The 19,070-nt window shown below is 33.6% G+C and overlaps 2 protein-coding genes across 3 annotated transcripts; both read left to right on the top strand.

Annotated features, from left to right (window-relative positions):
• Positions 1-7,106: 7,106 nt before the first annotated feature.
• Positions 7,107-11,127, top strand: LOC105168240 (spermidine synthase). The gene is made up of 9 exons (XM_011088242.3): positions 7,107-7,294; positions 8,555-8,631; positions 8,787-8,909; positions 9,463-9,567; positions 9,751-9,823; positions 9,940-10,011; positions 10,098-10,293; positions 10,566-10,695; positions 10,777-11,127. The coding sequence occupies exons 1-9, from the start codon at positions 7,201-7,203 to the stop codon at positions 10,840-10,842; spliced, it is 936 nt and encodes a 311-aa protein (XP_011086544.1). The 5' UTR covers positions 7,107-7,200; the 3' UTR covers positions 10,843-11,127.
• Positions 11,128-12,764: 1,637 nt separating this feature from the next.
• Positions 12,765-18,538, top strand: LOC105168239 (Potassium transporter family protein). 2 transcript variants are annotated; one of them, XM_011088241.3, is made up of 9 exons: positions 12,765-13,357; positions 13,787-14,015; positions 14,105-14,353; positions 15,509-15,559; positions 15,918-16,178; positions 16,413-16,465; positions 16,571-16,685; positions 16,777-17,031; positions 17,202-18,538. In XM_011088241.3, exons 1-9 carry the CDS (start codon positions 13,079-13,081, stop codon positions 18,254-18,256), a joined length of 2,547 nt encoding a protein of 848 aa, XP_011086543.1. In that variant the 5' UTR covers positions 12,765-13,078; the 3' UTR covers positions 18,257-18,538. The 2 variants fall into 2 exon arrangements, with proteins under 2 accessions (XP_011086543.1, XP_020552027.1); XM_020696368.2 differs by lacking the exons at positions 12,765-13,357; positions 13,787-14,015 and adding an exon at positions 14,481-14,537 and having other exon boundaries at positions 14,315-14,353.
• Positions 18,539-19,070: the final 532 nt, after the last annotated feature.

Genomic DNA, 19,070 nt, shown 5'->3' with positions numbered 1-19,070 from the left:
TCTTATTTAATGAATATTATTAATAAGATTTTTAAATTTTTAATATACTAAAATTATATTAGTAATATTTATTTATTTATTTTTAAATACAATAAATGAAGAGAATGGTTATTAGTAAAATTATACAAATTAGTCTTTTCTTTTCAATCAGTTTTCCTCGTACCAAAACATAAAAGTATTTGAGATTTATTCCTCTCCCAATCATACCAAACAACTTAAATGAAAATTATTATTCTTTCCCTCTCCCTTCCACATCTATTTTCCTCCCACTTAAACCAAACGAACTTTTAGTTTGAATCATATTTTGTTAAATATTAATAAATTTTAAATTTATATAATATGAAGTCATTTAAAAAAAATTAAATATTTTCTTTAAATTCAAATCCATCAATCCAAATATAACATTAGAAAAATTACCGAGATATACGTGAGTTAAATTACTTTCACATATATTTATTTCACCCGTTAAAATAAGTTTTCTTTTAATCAATTAACTTTAATATATTTTTCATCCTTCCACATTTAAGATTAATTCATTTTATTGCATGATTATTTTTTATTTAATTAAATAAATATAATAAGATTTAGATATATGCAGTTATATGCATGGACTTAATTATATCAGTATCGTAATCTATTTATTGTTTTTAATTATACTTATATGTCGATTGAATTAATGTGTTGTTTAGCTTACTGGTTTCTTGTGGCCTTTCAGTCTCTAGAAAGAGGTGAGACGTTTTTTGTGGATCAAACGGAAGAAGGCCCAAAAAGCTTGCTGGTTTCTTGAAATTGGGCCACATTTGAATAGGCCCATAAATTTTATGGCACAATTCGTAATTTTATGTAAATTTCTCTATAGTTTGAAAAATTCACATATAATACCTCTAAAATTTGCTCTCGTCTAATAATTAAATTTCTCAATTAGTCAAAATCACCTACTGTGTTGATATTAATAAAAAAGCGGATAAAGATTCATATTTACTATAGATTGACTTATTACTGATTTATTGTAGGTCAGTAAATCTCTTTTATGGGTGTTTGAATAAGAAAATATTTATCTAACCTGCAATAAGTTAATAATAAGTTTATAGAGGATAAATATTAATTTTTTTTAATTTATTTGTTAATAAAAATAAATTAAGTGAATTTTAACCAATTTAGTTTGTTAGACGAAGGTAAATCTCATGGATACTAAATAAAATAAATTTACGTGTATTTATACTGAACCTCAATCAGAGGACTGTAACGATTCCTAATCTTAAAGAATTGTCAAGCCCACTTGATTAGAATCCTTAAAAAGCATCCTTTTCTTATCTACTATTTTATTCGCCATAAAATCCTGTAAAATTACTGGTCTAGTAGTAAACGAGCTGGATCATACCAAATTCTTAACAACGATTAGAGTTTGAAATCTTAAAAGGTACACTTGTTGCGAGAAGTTTAATTGTTTAGCTCTCACCCAAATGAATTTAATTTCATTTTAAATGTGGGACGAGAACAATTGTACTGAAAATGAAATCTTTAAAAAATCAATACTCCATCAAATTTGTTTGTTTGATTTGATTCTCAAGTAGGAGGATCAGATCAAGGTTTTGAGAAATAGAGTGATTCAGTGAGAGCCAATTGAAAAATCAATAAAAAAAATTATCGTCTGAAATTGATTTGGTATATTTAATTTTAATTTTATACATAAAATAATAAAAAATTAAATTTAAAAACTCTATTTTTAATCAGATTAGACTTCTCCTCGTATCATGAACCATAACCAATGGTTATGGCGATAATGAGGCCGAATATGGATGAAATTAAACTAATTATATTATTTTACACATTATTTATTTATTTATTTTTCTATTCAATCAACATTTATTTACTCTAAAACTTGTTTTTTTTTTTTCTAAAAAAATTAATATGCGAAAATTGTGGTCCTAGTCGACAATTAATTATTAAAAAATTGGTCCCGCGTACGGTATTTATGGTAAGTCTTGTCTGGAAAGTAGTGTCAGTTCACATGTTTTTGCAGTTTGCATGTTTCTTGGAAATATCTTCAAATCATTTGTGGCTCAAAGGTTGTTTATCCCCTCAATTTATGAAAATAAAATATTTATTTATAAAAATATTGCGTAGTTGAATTTTTTTATTAAAAATTATATTAATAGATAATTTATAGGTACTCGTATAAATATTTTACTATTTTTAGTTAGTATAAAACTAATAATATTTTTAATTTGAATGAACCTACTATGGTTACGATTAAAATTATAGTATAAAAACTCTGAGATGTCATATGTACTTGAATTTCAAGATTGATGTGACTTGCGACTCTACACGAGTTATTGCTCGTTTAGACTTCGCATGAGCCTTATTGTTTTTATCTTAAATAGGCACCTCATGTTAGGGAGATGAAACATTGGGACTTATAAGTCATTCAAACTTCTCGTTTATAATTAATGTGGGATGATGTTGCCGTGGACGAACAGAAATCAGAATTTTTTTTAAAAGATCTTGTATATTAATATTTGAAGATATTTGAAATAATATAATTTAAAATGGGCATCGAGTGATGTATTGGGGTTCGAATAGTTGGATCAAATATTCAAAATTTTGGATAGCTAGTTTGGGCCCAAAATTTGTGGGTACCTGCAACTTTGGGCACCCGATATCCCTTCGGGAATTGGGATTATTTTTTTATTTTTAATTTTAAGTTCATAAATCATGAATATTTCGATATACTACTTTAGTAATTCATTATAATAAGGAGAAGTAAAATTAAAAAAAAAATCAAATAAACTAAATAAAACAATAAAACTGAAAATAAAACAAAGAAAACTGAACAATAGAAATTAAATTGACAATTGTAAACTAAAAATATAAGAAAATTCAATATTAAACACTAATCTTTGGGTTTGATAAATTCATTTCACCTTTTCTATGTGATATTTTAGGATTTTCTAGAAACATATTTTGTAGGAAGAATATATATATATGATTTGAAGCGAGATTTTTGTTGCAATAAAATACGAAGAATATTTGAAGCACGAAGAAAGAAGAAGACCGGGCTCTTTTCCAGCATCTGTCAGCATTATCGGGAGTGTATGCTTATTTTCGATAGATAATTACCTCTATAATGGTCAATACTTATTTTTGTACGAACGATTTCTGGGAACGAGACAGTTCAAAACCCCAAATTTTCTCCATCTTTTATGATTTTGCAATACATCGGCCAATAAGGAAAAATTAAATTAAAATAAACCCTAATTTTTTTATTTATTCACATACTTAAACTCAGCCTTTTTTTGGTTCCAAAAAAAAAAAGAACAATTAGATTGGGTAGAATTCTATTACTCAAACTCTAGAAATCGAGTATCGAATAAGTCAATTGATACCCATTTTTCTTGATTGGTTTAGAGTCTAAATTATCCGACTTGAACGACAATTCTTGAATATAATTAAAAAAAAATTAAATGATTATAAAAACTATCTTGCACGTAGCCTTTTCTTTTTCCACTTTAATTTGGTGAACAATTATGATGTTGGCCCAATAGACCCTCAAAGGTCAGTCAAACTTGTGTTGTATTTCTTTTCTTTAGAACACACACACACACGCACACACTAATCTCATCTCTCATCATTACAAATCTAATACCAAATGCTTTTCGAATGATTTTATTCTTTTCAAATTTGTAAAAATATTTATTTAGAGCCCCCCTTTTCCTCTAATCCACGTCAGCTGAGAGTTATGATTGTGCACTCATCCATCATGAGTTATTTATCTCCACAATTTTTTTTATATAGTTATAATTAATCCTCGTAAAATTAGGTGTAACTAAACGTAAATTACATATTGTTTGAAAAATTATATTTAGAAGGTTGTTTCTATATGATAACTAAGTTTTTCCATCAGTCAAAATTGAGGGTTCATAAAATAAATAATTTAGTGGGAATTTTAGTTTATAAAAGTATTTTAAAAAATTATAAATACATATAAAATTATAACTTATAATTTAAAAGGCATTTTGATCAGTTCACCACAAAAATTAGATGAAAACCTAACGAAATGAGCTTATTGTTAGACGAACATTAAAATTAGAGAGGTGTTTGTAATTTTTCAAACGATGAACAAATATTTATAATTAAGTCAAATTTTAAAAAAAGTGATTATATTTACCCAAAAAAATAAATAAAAAATTATATTTATCCTCGATTTAATTAATATCAGACACAAGGCATATATATATATGTATTAGCGAGTAAGGGTCCCCACTTATAAAATTTACGTATAGACCCTCCCAGAAACCCTAATGAAGAGCCGCAACGCAATCATGTCGGTCGTTCGCGCCGCTTTATGACCATAGTCACACACAAGCTTTTCCCAATCCCCACCTAATTATTATTATTATTTTTAAATACGTAATTTAATAATAATAATAATAGTACAATGATTATTTTACATTCACTGTAATTATTAAAAAATAATTAAAAATGATAATGATCAACAGAAAGCTCAATCAAACCTAAGTGCCTTGAGATTTGATGCTATAATTGATTAATATGTAAATGTAATTATATTAAAAAGAATACAATCAAGAAATATAAAACTATGATTAAAATAAGTAATTTCCACGTTGGTGGGACGCGCGTGTCTCTCTATTTATATATAATATTAGCATATTTTATACGTTCGATGTGTGCGTTTAAATTTATAATTTATTATTACAATATCTACTAAAAATTATTATTTTTAATTTTATAAATATTTATTAGTTTATGATAAGTACAATAAAAATAAAATAAAATTTCTGAAAAAACACACTAATAAAACTTTTGAGGTCTATTAATAGTATAGATTATAGGTTCCCATAATATTGGATTCCCATTTCAAAATACATATTTGTATAAAGAATTATTATATTATATCGAAAGAAAATATAATAATTATAATTGTTGATCTGATATATTTTTTCTTGATATGAGAAATTTTTCTCACAAACAAATGCACCTTTCCCCAGTAGAATGACATGAGATACGACATATTTTACGTGCATATTAGTATTTTCACGAGAGAATTTTTGTTATTTGTTCTTTTTTATGAAAACGGTAATTACATAATATAAAACAAGATTAATAAATTAATAAATACACCAGTTCGATTAATCGTATTACCATAAACTCATAATGACACAAATACTCATTAGAATAAATTACTCATATTAAGTGAGACAATTACCCACATATATAGTGGAACTCGAACACATGACCTTAAGTTTAATCATGGAACCTCAGTCTCTTTATCATTAATTAGAAATATTTGAAAATACTGTGTATTTAAATAAGTTTAACTCGATTTTAAACGAGTTATGCAATGGGCTGTCTTAAAATTTGCTGAAACATTATTCAAGTCAGCGTCAAGATATCAAATAATCGGTCCAATTTTCAAAACATTAAATATTTTGACATTAATATATAATATAATTGAAAATTAACATTAATTTTCATCCCATGGAAGTATATACAAATTAACACGCATAAGATATTCTCAAAGATTTGGTGACCTAAAAAATACAACTCCTCATACTATTGCAGTGTTTAACAAACTTTATTTAGGAAAAAACGAGAAAATCAAACTAATAAAACCTTAAGAAATCCAAATTAAATTACTCCCAACAACCAATTTGAGGTATTCTAATCAATTAATCAATGATGTTTTAGTGTAATGATTAATGCGGATATTTTATAAATAAGTTCAAAATTACATATTCGAATTTTGCTAGACATGTGATTATTTGTTTCACTTTATGTGATTATAATTTAAGGATAATTACACCGTCCTGCCATGAGATTTGATGTAATTTCACGTAGATTAGATCCACTATGGTTTAGAAATATATGTTTAGTAGTTAGTATCCCTGATGTTTACTTTCATCCAATACATAAATCCATATATTAGTCACAATTCACGGCTTTATTGATATTAACAAATTATGATGAGGATTTTATTGCCAACATATAAAAAGAAAACCTTCCATTAAGGGCAAGATAGACATTTCATCCAAGGTCGTTGGTCGAATCCGGTCAAGGTGCTGACAGTCGGGTCGATTTGCTCAGATCCCACTCGTAAACCGACGCGAACAAGTGGAGCAACGGGACAATGCTTAGTCAAAGCATGAGGGATCCAGAAAATGACACGTGTCGGGTTGTGAGATTCAGTTGGGTCTTATAAGTACCCCAAGTCATAATGAAGGGAGGTAAATACACATCGATCACCTTAAACTATAATTTGAGATCGCATTATTTTCCTTCGACTGCAATCTGACTTAAGTATCGGAGGATCGTCGTCGGGGATGAACCCGACTAACTTAACCTTCTTGTTTTATCCTCAGGCCCTATATCGGATCTGGGGAGGTGACGTGGCCAAGATCGAGGTCGTCGATGAAGGTCGCGTAAAATCGAGTTGGATCAGTTAAAATGAATGAAAATTCATATTTATCCCCAAGTATTTATTAATAACTCATTACAGAGCAAACATATATTTTCTGATCAAACTACTCTTGTACATCTTTACAAGCGCTAATATATGTGGAGAGACACATCTTCACTCTTATAAAGGATAATTTAGTTAGAAAAAAATTATTTAATTTGCAATAAGTCAATAGTAAGTCAATTAGGGTAAAATGTAGATCATTCAACTTTTTTGATAATATTAACAAATTTTATAAATTTTTACAAACAGGGTGATCTATTTATTGATCGCAACAAACGTTAGGAATTAAAAATATAATTTTTTAAATTTGAAAGAACGTCAAATTATATAAAATTTAAAAAAATAGTATAATTATTTTTATAATTATTAATTATATTGATATATTAATTAAAATCATTGTGATTTAATTACTGTTTTTACAAAAGAAGAAATTATAATGAAATCAGAGAAAAATGCGGCCCACATAGGAACAGTACAAACCTTTGATTGAGGGGTGGCACAATATAATTAAAAAATTAAAAAAAAATATAGAGAGATGCGACGCGCCTTTTCAAAGCGGGTTCTTCACACGCGCTCACCCTCGATGCGAAGATGTACACATACATAGGAACTCTTGTAGTATATAAGTGGTTGCAAGTGGGTTTGTAGAGGGAATTGAGTCTGTGGTTGGATTGCCAGCGAAGAGAGCAGGAGGCGGACGGCGGCGGCGTTTGGTGGAGATGGAAGTAAACAACGGAGGCGCAGCGGGGCAACCGGAGGGCTTCTCCTCGGTTATACCGGGGTGGTTCTCGGAGATTAGCCCAATGTGGCCAGGTAATTTGCTTTTTACATTTTTGGGACACGCATGGGAATGGCGATGTGTGTGTTTTTTGGTATCTGTTTCTGTGTGTATACTTTTGCGTGTACGGGCTTATGATTCTGTTCTTATTGGGATGCGTCTCTTTTGGTTCATCCAACTTTTTTTTTCATTTATTTACAATTGTTTTTCCTCGGTGGTGTTTTGCGTCTATGTATTCGTTACATGTTAAGATTTAAAATCCTGCTTTTGAGTTTTCAATTTGGGGCTAGATTTCAGGAAAGAATTTTACCAAGAGTATGGTTTGATTTATATAAATTCTTGTTGAGGGGAATGGATTATGTTATATGATATGGGATTTAGCTGAAGTATTTCTGATGTTTTTTCACTGGGAGGCTCTGTAGTTGTTGGTATGAATCAATGAACCGCATTATCATTATGAATTCATGAGTGGCTGGCTGTACGGTTCGTTTTTTTCAGTGAATAATGCTAGTGCTCAAGGAATCAGGACAAACAGCTTTTTTTCTCTTTTTCTTCTTTCCTTCCCTTATTCTCTCTAGGATGGTTTCATAATTCAACCACTTTTGGTTGTTATTATGTTGTTTGACCAACATGGATGTGTTTGTTCCTGATTTAAAGTTAAATTCAATCATGAAGGGCAGAAGAGAATGTAAAAGCTTTATCTCTGTGCTTAGGAATTGATTTTTCACCCATAAAAACGCAAAAGTTTTTGTCATTAGTAACTACAAATATTGGACGTCAGGGTAGATATGCACAAGTTCTTTTCAGTTTGTCGGGCATTTTTCAGTTCCAGAGAAGGGGAAGTTATGTGCATATCACTTTAATTTGCAGTACTTGGCCAGTTCTTGTACCAATGCCTCTTTTTTTTTTTTTTTAATTTTCAATATGCAAATATTTCTTCCGAGGTTGATACTGTTGATTAAGCAATCTTGGATGAATGTATGCTATAATATACAATGCTCTCAGTCGCATTCTTTTTTATTGCCTTTGTTCTGTTGCTTTTCTTGTGTGTATATGTTCTAAATGGAGGAGGAACTTTTAACTTCAGAATGATTTGCTCGGGTCATTGAATAATTATCATTTGATGTAATTTTGAAAAGCAAAAACTTCTAATTGCAATGTGCATCTATGGTTGCAAAAAAGAAAAAGGCAGAGAATCTCTTTTTTCCCCATTTTTTCATGGTCTAACTCAAATCCAAAACTGTGTGAATAATGGTAATATGGTTGTTACTGTAATGTTCTTGGTAACCCTGCAGGAGAAGCGCACTCGTTGAAGGTAGAAAAGATATTATTTCAGGGAAAATCTGATTACCAGAATGTCATTGTTTTTCAGGTAATTTGATGTTTGACGAGTAAATCACCAGATCATTAGTTTGTTTATTATAATGGGACTTCTTTGTTTCTTTTTTCTTTCTTTTTGGTATTTAACTGTTGCTTTCTTTTTGTGTCACTGAAACCTTAATTTCCTTGTTAAATTTTCTGCTGCAGTCATCCACTTATGGGAAAGTTCTTGTCTTGGATGGCGTCATTCAGCTCACAGAGAGAGATGAATGTGCTTACCAAGAAATGATCACTCACCTTCCTCTCTGCTCAATTTCAAACCCGAAAAAGGTATTTACACTCACCGAACAAGTTAAAAAATTGAGGACTTAATCCTCTGATCTCCTCTCCTACAGAAATAATTAATTAAAAGAAATCCAAAAAAAAGATCCAGACACAAGCTAAGCAAGTTGAATGTAGATCATATATTATCCTGTGGAGTGTTGTTAATCTCTTTGCGAGATATTCAGTATTTTGGTGAGGGTCAGTGCATTATAGAAAATGGCTGAGATTTACATAACCCACAGTGATTTTCCAGCAACTTTCCGACTACATTTCTTCCTTTTTACACACAGAATTATTAACAGTGTAGTAAGGGTCAAAAGAAGAAGTATGATTTGAGAGAGACTTGCCTTTTGGCTTTCTCAGTATGAGTTGACGAGCGAAAAAATTCTTGTGGCAGTTAAAACAAATCAAATGAGTAAATTATTCTTTCTTTTTTGGCCACTTTTCAGTTGCTTGACTTTGCATCATTTTATGAAGGACGAGTTCTGTATAAGGGAAAAGCATTGTTGTGTCTCTAGTTCATTATCCTTTATGCGACTAAATGGAACTTTCTATTTAGGTTCTGGTAATTGGAGGAGGAGATGGAGGTGTCTTGCGGGAAGTATCTCGTCATGCCTCTGTTGAGAAGATAGACATCTGTGAGATAGATAAGATGGTTGTTGATGTGAGTGGTTATGATGTTTTATGCTCTCCTTATTTTCAGTTTCCTTTTTCTTCATTTCTTACATCACATGCAAAGCTTGAATAAGCATAATTCATTCATGAATTTTCATGATACCAAGGATTGTGGTGTTTGGACATAGTTCCTGAGCTAGTGCAGAATAACTAATCTACTCATTCCTTCCAGGTTGCAAAGGAATATTTCCCAAGTGTGGCTGTTGGATTTGAGGATCCCCGAGTCACGCTGCACATTGGAGATGGTATATTCTGCGATGATATCTATTGTCTCTTCTCCCTCCCCCAAGTTTATACTTTGTTTCTTCTCTTGGACTACATTTGGATTTTTGACACCATTACTTTTTTATTATCTCTGCAGGAGTTGCATTTCTCAAGGCTGTGCCAGAGGGAACTTATGATGCAGTTATAGTGGATTCTTCAGACCCGATAGGTAATGTATTGTCCTTTACCGAAGAGCGGCATCAACTGCTATTGAAGAGCCATTCAAATATTCAACTTGTATTTTGCATAACCCAGGTCCAGCACAAGAGTTGTTTGAAAAGCCCTTCTTTCAGTCGGTAGCCAAGGCTCTTCGTCCAGGAGGGGTTGTGTGCACTCAGGCTGAAAGCATTTGGCTTCACATGCACATTATCGAAGATATTGTTGCCAACTGCCGACAGATTTTCAAAGGCTCAGTCAATTACGCCTGGACCACAGTCCCAACATACCCAAGGTATCTTCTCTCGCCCTCTTTTCTCCTATACACCATTAGATGCTTCTATGTTCAAAAGTGGGTTATCATATCGTTTTACGTTTCCAGTTATCTTTATTCTATTATATGTATTCCTTACTCCAATTCCCCACCTTAGTTTGGTGGCCGGTACTGATTCGACAAAGTTAGAACACTTAACTATTATCTGAAAAGGGAAGGAAACTCATCAGACTTTGTTCATACATTAACATGCTTCATGCAACAACACTAACTGTTTATGACTATCCTTTCAGTGGTGTTATTGGTTTCATGCTTTGTTCCACTGAGGGTCCCCCTGTTGATTTCAAGAAACCAATTAACCCAATAGATGCGGATGATAGTCATGTGAAAACCAAGGGACCATTGAAGTTCTACAACTCTGAGGTACCATACCACGTATTTCACATTATTATTTTTACTCGATACTCTTTGCTGACTGACTGTGTTCTTGTCTTTCTCTATCAGATACATTCTGCAGCTTTCTGTCTACCCTCATTTGCCAGAAAAGTCATCGAATCAAAGGCCAATTGAAGAAGCTCTGGAGCTATTATAGAAGCATAGGAACCAAGCTGTTGTTTAGTTCCTTATTTATATGCTCATTTAAATGCATCCACCAACAGTCTAGAAGTGAAATTTTGAGTCAGTTGATGGTTGAACCGGTTCTTTAAGTAGTTCTTTTGTTAGAAGGAAAAAGTCTTTCGTCGGTCCTCTACTCCAGATTTCATCGTTCTTTTTTCTTTAGATGAAATTTATCCTAACATCAAATATTAGTTCACGACAAGCACTATCGTTATTATTATCGCGATATTAAGTCTCTATCTGTCTACACAGCCTACATGAACAGTCAGTTGTTCAGATTTTGAAACCTCAATTACCAGTTTACCACTAAAACAGTCAAAAGATCCCATTGAAGAGTGGTTGCTTTTACCATGACATATTATATCATATCAATCAATCGTTATCATTGTACAGCGAACCAAAAATGCTATTATGAATTATGAATTATAATTTATTAATTACTGAAGATGTTGGTAATTACACTAAACTCAAGATAGGTGATGTAATATTCCCTAAATTTTCGGGACAAGCAAAATAAATCAGGATTGTGAATTGATAGTTGAGAGAGAGAGTAGAAAATGGCGTCTCAAGTTATCAAACGGCATATGCTTACTTTCTTGTAATCGTAATCATTATTAATGACATAATTGTGATTAAAGTCCTGATTTGGTCGTGTGGTGTGGCTCAAGATGTCAGACCTAATAAACCATTTGTTAAATAAAACAAACATTAGGGAAATAATTTCATTGTTTATGAAATTGCCCATTGCTTTAAGTTTTCTCAACATCTTTTGTTCACTAATTTCAATATATTAACCCCATCATTTACGTATTCCAATTACTTAATCATCTCGCAATTAAAATAAACTACATGCATGTTTAGACGCTTTAATTAAATAAATTGATATTTTATTCAGAAAAGAATTATTTCACTTGCAATAAATTAGTATAAATCATTGAGGCTAAATATCGATTTTCATACACATATTTTTGTTATTATCAATAATTTCGATGAATTTAGATCAATTGAGTAATCTATTTGTTAGATAGAAATAAATGTTAGTAATATTATATATAATTTTTCAAAATACGTAGGGTCAGCATAAAATTATATCAAATCTCATGAAAGACAGTGTAATTATTTTTCAAGGCTACATTTATTTTGTGACATGAGTTATTTGGGTTGACAAAATAAAAAAAATATCTTACATTAATTATACTATGTTTATTTAGAATGTTACAATTGAATAACTCGACCCATCTAATTAATTGAATAATTTAAAAATAACAGTTATTTATACTGATTTTGAGGATAAAAATCTAATCCTTATAATACGAAATAAATATCTTACAAAGATATATTCAATAGCTCATCCAACTTAATAATAAAAAGTAAAGGAAAATTAAATAACTCATGTACAACACAACTATTATAGGTTTGTTTTTATTTTTAAATTATTTTCGAGATAAGTCAAAATATACTCAATGTTTGTCATCATTCAAAAACACCTTATTTAGGTGTTTTTGACTGTTTCATCACAAATATATATATATATACATACATATATATAAAGAAGATATGATTTGATGAATAGTAATTTTTGTGTTACAAAACACAACATTAAACATACAATTAATTTTAAATTATCTCCAAAAATAAATCTGAACATATATACTATTCTAACACATACTTATTTGTTATTGTTTTTCTTTTTCTATCTCCACAAAATATAACAAATCACTAAATAAAAAACGAATCCAAACGCTATGCTAGGTTTTATAGCATTATTCAATAATATTATTAATTACTTTTTTTAAGATTGAAATGACGTAATTCTTTTCTTTTCTGTCCGAAAGTTGAATTATTGTTGGTTTGTCTGTTGCTGCAGATTAAATGGTTGAAACTAACAAATTGGTCTCACCATTACCCAATTGTAGTTCAGTTATAGACTGTCGGGCACAGCTTTTGAAGCTTCATAGATAGAATCTCACATGATATTACCAGACCCCTTAACCATAACGTAGTTGGATGGTTGGTTCATCCCACGTTTGGTTCGTTGTGTTAATTACTCACCGAACCTTGCGGGATTCTGCACTTTTGCCGAGAAAGATTGAATTTTTGAAATGGTTTTTCTGGGTTGATCAGAGGAGTGATTCTTGGGTGATCGCTGACCGGAAATAATCGTTCTTGGTTTGGTTGAAGAAAGAAAATGGAGGAGGATGGGATTGAAGAGGCTAGTGTTAGTTTGTTAGGTAGCAGTGGTAGTGGCGGCCGCAGCGTTGGTGGTGGTGGTGGAGGGGAGTCATGGAGGTGGGTGGATGGGAGTGAGATGGACTCTGAGCCACCGCCGTGGGCTTTGTTTGGTGATGAAGAGGTTAGAGAAGGGTATGGGAGTGTGAGGAGGAGGCTAGTCAAGAAGCCCAAGAGAGTTGATTCCTTTGATGTTGAAGCTATGGAGATTGCTGATAGGCATTCCCACCATAAGAAGGTTAAACAAAAATCCAATATTTGACATCTCATGGCCTAATTCCTTGCTTCAAGACTATGTTTTTGTTTGGTTCTTGCTGTTTTTGGCTACTCAGCCTCTGGAGTTTGGATATGGGCTTGAAACTGTGATCATTAACTTTGTTCTAATGTTTTCGTCTAGTGTATAGTACTATGTTTACTTGCTTCACCTGACTTAGCATGATAACTTAGTGGATTTTCCCTTTCTGAATTTTCTGAGCTAATCTTTTGCAGTTCGGCTGTCGTATTTATGTCCGAATATCCGTCAATTTTATTGCAATATACTGCTTTTTAGGTCGACGTTTTTCTTCTGGATTTATCACTTACATGTCTGTCGAAGCACTTAGCTTTAGATAAGGCAGGATTGGAAACACAACTCTTATGGTTTCATGACTAGCTTTTGCTGATGCAGGATGTATCTCTTTGGGGAACTCTGGCGTTGGGGTTTCAAACACTTGGTGTTGTATATGGGGACATGGGTACAAGTCCTCTGTATGTCTTTGCTGATGTATTTAGCAAGGTGCCCATTACTTCGGATGTTGATATCTTGGGGACTTTATCACTAGTAATTTACACGATTGCGCTCATTCCTTTAATGAAATATGTTTTCGTGGTGCTGAAGGCGAATGATAGCGGGGAAGGTACAAGATCTTTGCTGAAAAGCTATATCATCCCTTACTCTATTTGCCTATTCTAGAAGATTTGACACCTCTTGTTGATCCAATTACAGGAGGAACATTTGCACTGTACTCATTAATCTGTAGATATGCAAATGTTAATCTTCTGCCAAACCGTCAGCAGGCTGATGAGTATATTTCGAGTTTCAAGCTCAGGTTACCCACTCCTGAACTGGAGAGGGCTTTAAACATAAAGGAGGCCTTGGAGCACAAGTCCTATTTGAAAAAACTTCTCTTACTGCTTGTTCTTATGGGAACGTCTATGATTATAGGGGATGGTATTCTGACTCCAGCAATCTCAGGTATATGGCTGTTCTTGCTTCTGATAATGAATAGTTAAGATTCAGTAGAGTCACTTCTTGAACATCTTGTTCCTGATAGCTGAAGCCCATGTAAACTTAATATCATATGATTAACTACCCTTTTCAGGTTTTCATGTTTGCTGCATCGTATAGCATTTCTGCATTGTCGTCGAAGAGAACACTGGTACTAACAATTTGCTGGTTAATTTGATTTCATGGAGACCTAATGATAGATAAACATTACTACTTCCTTCGAGTTGAATGGCCTGTTACACGTTTGTTCTGGTTGATCTAGCACATGAACAGCACCAGGATAGTGGAGCATTCTGAGTCTCAGAACCATATATATATATATGAGTGTTCCCACAACACATGATGTCAATTATCATAAGTGACAACTTTGTGCGTGCACACTCAGAAGGAGAATTTCATAAATAACAATATTTACACCATTTGTAGGAGAAATGATACAGTCAAGAAATAGAACTCTTCGTAGTTGCTATCTTAGCAGCCACCTGTCCCATGAATTTGAGCATTCGTCTGCTTCAGCAAAAAACTATTGCTGTAGCTACACTAGTCAGCAAGAGGTCTTCCCTTGCACAGTACCCAATTCTACAGAAAAAATGATTTCAATTCATGTGATTTAGACATACAAGACAGCAGTTGATTCAGTTTTGATAGAAAAAGATCTGATTGGAACATTGCAGAGTGAGCACAAGTTTCATTGTTGTTTAGTTCCAGAAGCTTGCATTTGCAATTCCATTACTGCAGTTTGTTTGATAGTTTGAGACCCATAAATTCATCTGCTAAAGCAAAATCTAACTTTCTTCGTTATACGGGTAGCAGATCAGTAGATTATTAAATTGTACATGATAATGTCAAAAGTTCACTTTATGACATGATGTTATCATATTCTGATCTGATGATTCAAGATTCATGTGGGTACTACCCACATGGGTGGCAAGAAATTGTCTATCCAAGTCCTAGATCTTATGCCTTAAACCGAATGCATTGCTGACTCACGATTTTGCCAGAGCAGAACATTGATTAATACAAGGAATTATTTTCAGTTGTATGTCAGAAATTTATTACTAGTGTGGAAACCATTTGACCTTTCTTTTGCATATTTATCTCTGATATGCTTCTTGTTCACAGTTATGTCTGCTGTGAGCGGTCTGCAGGGTCGAATACCAGGATTTGGCACAGGTGCGTACCCGTCAGTTCCTCCCATAGTTTTTCTAGGAATTGGAGAATTACGTCCTGTTATCTAAATTATTTGTGATGGCATGTCCTCTTTGTTCGACCTTCAAATAATCATCCCCCGGATAGAGAAGTGAACCTTCCTCCGAGTGAAACTGAACTAAACAATAGAAAATCTTGGCAAGTCAACTGGATATTATTAGCCTTATTTTTTCAAAAATAAATTTCCTCCGGGATGAGTGGTACCAATGGAAAATCTTGTTTTTGATACCATAAATATTTAATGGCCCAGACGAGAGAGTGCCTAGAATAACAAATGACCGCTTGTTGATAAAATATCAGTTAATTCTTCTCTTTTTCTCAGATGCCCTTGTTGTTACATCAATTATTATCCTCGTGGGACTGTTTAGCATACAGAGGTTTGGAACGAGTAAGGTCGGTTTCATGTTCGCTCCTGCACTTGCGTTATGGTTCTTTAGCCTGGGAGCTATCGGAATTTACAACATGTTCAAGTACGACATAACTGTTCTAAAGGCCATAAATCCTTTCTACATATACCTTTTCTTCAAGAAGAATAGCACTAATGGATGGTCAGCACTTGGTGGTTGTGTTTTATGTATCACAGGTAAGTCGTGCTTGCAATCTCCTCCAGTTTTTTATCTGTGTTCACAACAGAATCTGTCTTGCTATCACTGCTCCAAAAAGCACATCATGATTAGCATGCCTACAAAAATATACCGTGTTTGTACGTACGGTAGCATCCGAAGCCAAATTATAGATCTTCTTGTATATAGAACTAAGCGAGAACCAAATTATTTACTTTTTGAGTTGTTAAATGTTGTATAAACAACGTTTGCAGGTGCAGAGGCAATGTTTGCTGATTTAGGTCATTTCTCAGTGCCATCCATACAGGTTCTTTTGCTGTTAGCTTTAGCTTCCGACATCCTACCTTCATGCAGTCCTCTCTAATTTTCGATCTGGAACTGTAGCGAATCTAATATCAATAAACTGCTGCAGATAGCTTTCACCACTGTTGTCTTCCCCTGCCTCCTCTTAGCTTACATGGGACAAGCTGCATACCTTCTTAAAAACCCTCATGCTGCTAGCAGAATATTCTACGATTCTGTACCAGGTGATGATTTTCAACTATACAGCTGCACCCCTCCCCCCACGGCAATTCACATAGGATGGGCTTCGTTTGACATTAGTGGTAAATGTTGCAGATGGTCTTTTCTGGCCAGTGTTTGTGACAGCCACAGTTGCTGCTGTAATTGCTAGTCAGGCTATGATATCTGCTTCATTTTCATGCGTGAAGCAAGCCATGGCACTCGGATGCTTCCCTAGACTGAAGATTATCCACACCTCGAAGAAAATGATGGGCCAAATTTACATCCCTGTAATCAATTACTTCTTGATGGTCATGTGCATCATCGTGGTTGCCGTCTTCAGAAGCACCACCCAGATAGCAAATGCATATGGTTAGTCTTTTTGTTTCTTGTTATCATTTCAACTTAATTAAGTCCGGAAAGTAGGGTGACCAAGGAGGGGAAGTTGACTGGGACTTTTACAAATAGAGAGAATGGAAATTTTTTGTAGTCCCGGTTTAAGATTTCACGTCGTGCTTACACCTGAAGTCGTCTGTTTGCAGGGATTGCTGAAGTCGGTGTAATGATTGTCAGCACTACCTTGGTGACACTCGTTATGCTTCTGATATGGCAAACTAACTTGTTTTTAGCCATCTGCTTTCCCCTCATCTTTGGAACGATCGAGTTAATTTATTTGTCTGCTGTACTATCCAAGCTATTGGAAGGAGGTTGGCTTCCGCTGGCCTTTGCTTCCTTCTTCCTTTGTGTGATGTACACATGGAACTACGGTAGCGTATTGAAGTATCAGAGTGAAGTTAGGGGAAAGATATCGATGGACTTAATGCTTGAGCTTGGTTCTTCGCTCGGAACAGTAAGAGTCCCTGGGATTGGATTACTATACAACGAGCTGGTTCAAGGCATTCCGTCTGTTTTTGGACAGTTTCTGCTTGATCTTCCTGCTATTCACTCCACCGTCGTCTTTGTCTGCATCAAGTATGTCCCTGTACCTGTTGTGCCTCAAGAAGAAAGATTTTTGTTCAGAAGGGTTTGCCCGAAAGACTACCATATGTTTCGCTGCATCGCTCGATACGGTTACAAAGACATAAGGAAAGAAGATCACCATGCATTTGAGCAACTCTTGGTGGAAAGCCTAGAAAGGTTTCTAAGAAAAGAAGCTCAAGATCTTGCTCTGGAGGGAAGCCTTCACGAGCGTGATCTCGACAGCATTTCTATGACATCAAAGGATGACGACAACCAGGACCTGGATGGGATTGGAGATCTCAAGACCCCATTGCTGCAAGGTCCAAGAACAGACGAAACGGGAGCCTCTACGTCATTGAGACCACAATTACCAGAACTGCCAGCTAGTGTCATGTCCGTAGACGAAGATCCCAGTCTCGAGTACGAACTATCGGCCCTCAAAGAAGCTAGTGATTCAGGATTCACATACTTGCTCGGACACGGAGACGTGAGAGCAACAAAGAACTCAGTTTTCCTCAAGAAACTGGTTGTGAATTACTTCTACGCGTTCTTGAGGAGGAACTGCAGAGGTGGGGCTGCAACCATGAGAGTTCCTCACATGAACATAATGCGAGTCGGGATGACATACATGGTTTGATGTTTCCCCTAAGAACTTGTTACTTTGCTAGAAGCATCATGTAAATTACGTCGGTCGGGAGTATCGTGTTTTTTCAGCATTCATACATAGCACGGTTCTAGCATGCTGAAATTTTTGCAGCAGTTAATAAAAGCCACAGCATTTTCTGCACTTGTTGTTTAGATTCATGATCCTGAGAACAGTGCTGCAAGAACTCCTCCTGACTTTGTGTCGCAGCAGAAAGTAGGCTCATTGTAAGGTTCAAACATCCCAAGATTGGTGAAATCGAGACTACTTTATTAATCTTTTTGGACTATATTGTCCGTTTTAAACGCTTCTCATCTGCAACAAATATATTATTTTACATAATTGCATCACTTAAAGAACCCCCTATAATTTATCTTATTTCAACTTAATAAGAATTGAACGATATTAAATAATATGAATCACGCTATATAATAACATTTTATTTCATTATAATGAGAATTTATTCATATTATTAAATATTTTTACATCGACATGTATATGTTTTATTGAAATTGAGCTAAAATATTAATCGATGAACCAATACTGATTCTCCTTAAATTAGAGACAAACAAAAAAACAAGACATCAAATCATGGATGAATCCAAAATGCACCTTAATATAGGGCCTAGCCCATTTCTTCAATATAGGGACAAAATTGAATGGTCCAAATCATGAAAGTTGGACCACTTCTCTTGTTTTTCCGCCCCTTCTACTAGTCAAAATCTAGACACCACGTGTGATCAACTTTGTATTTTGTCTTCCACGTATATTATTATTTCAATCGATAAGAATGAATTATTTTTTTAAT

The sequence above is a fragment of the Sesamum indicum genome, linkage group LG8 (assembly GCF_026168435.1).
Source record: "Sesamum indicum cultivar Baizhima isolate 11 linkage group LG8, ASM2616843v1, whole genome shotgun sequence".
Classification (NCBI taxonomy): Eukaryota; Viridiplantae; Streptophyta; class Magnoliopsida; order Lamiales; family Pedaliaceae; genus Sesamum; species Sesamum indicum.
Note: the sequence above shows the minus strand (reverse complement) of the source record. Positions and strands in the feature narration are given on the sequence as shown.

What these genes read in the sequence shown, in the direction of transcription:
- LOC105168240 (XM_011088242.3), top strand. Translation starts at nt 7,201, where the DNA reads ATGGAAGTAAACAACGGAGGCGCAGCGGGGCAACCGGAGGGCTTCTCC. An exon ending in CAATTTCAAACCCGAAAAAG is followed by an intron (nt 8,910 to 9,462) that starts GTATTTACACTC and finishes CTTTCTATTTAG; the next exon opens with GTTCTGGTAATTGGAGGAGG. An exon ending in GGATTCTTCAGACCCGATAG is followed by an intron (nt 10,012 to 10,097) that starts GTAATGTATTGT and finishes TGCATAACCCAG; the next exon opens with GTCCAGCACAAGAGTTGTTT.
- LOC105168239 (XM_011088241.3), top strand. Translation starts at nt 13,079, where the DNA reads ATGGAGGAGGATGGGATTGAAGAGGCTAGTGTTAGTTTGTTAGGTAGC. An exon ending in GGCATTCCCACCATAAGAAG is followed by an intron (nt 13,358 to 13,786) that starts GTTAAACAAAAA and finishes TTGCTGATGCAG; the next exon opens with GATGTATCTCTTTGGGGAAC. An exon ending in CCAGATAGCAAATGCATATG is followed by an intron (nt 17,032 to 17,201) that starts GTTAGTCTTTTT and finishes GTCTGTTTGCAG; the next exon opens with GGATTGCTGAAGTCGGTGTA.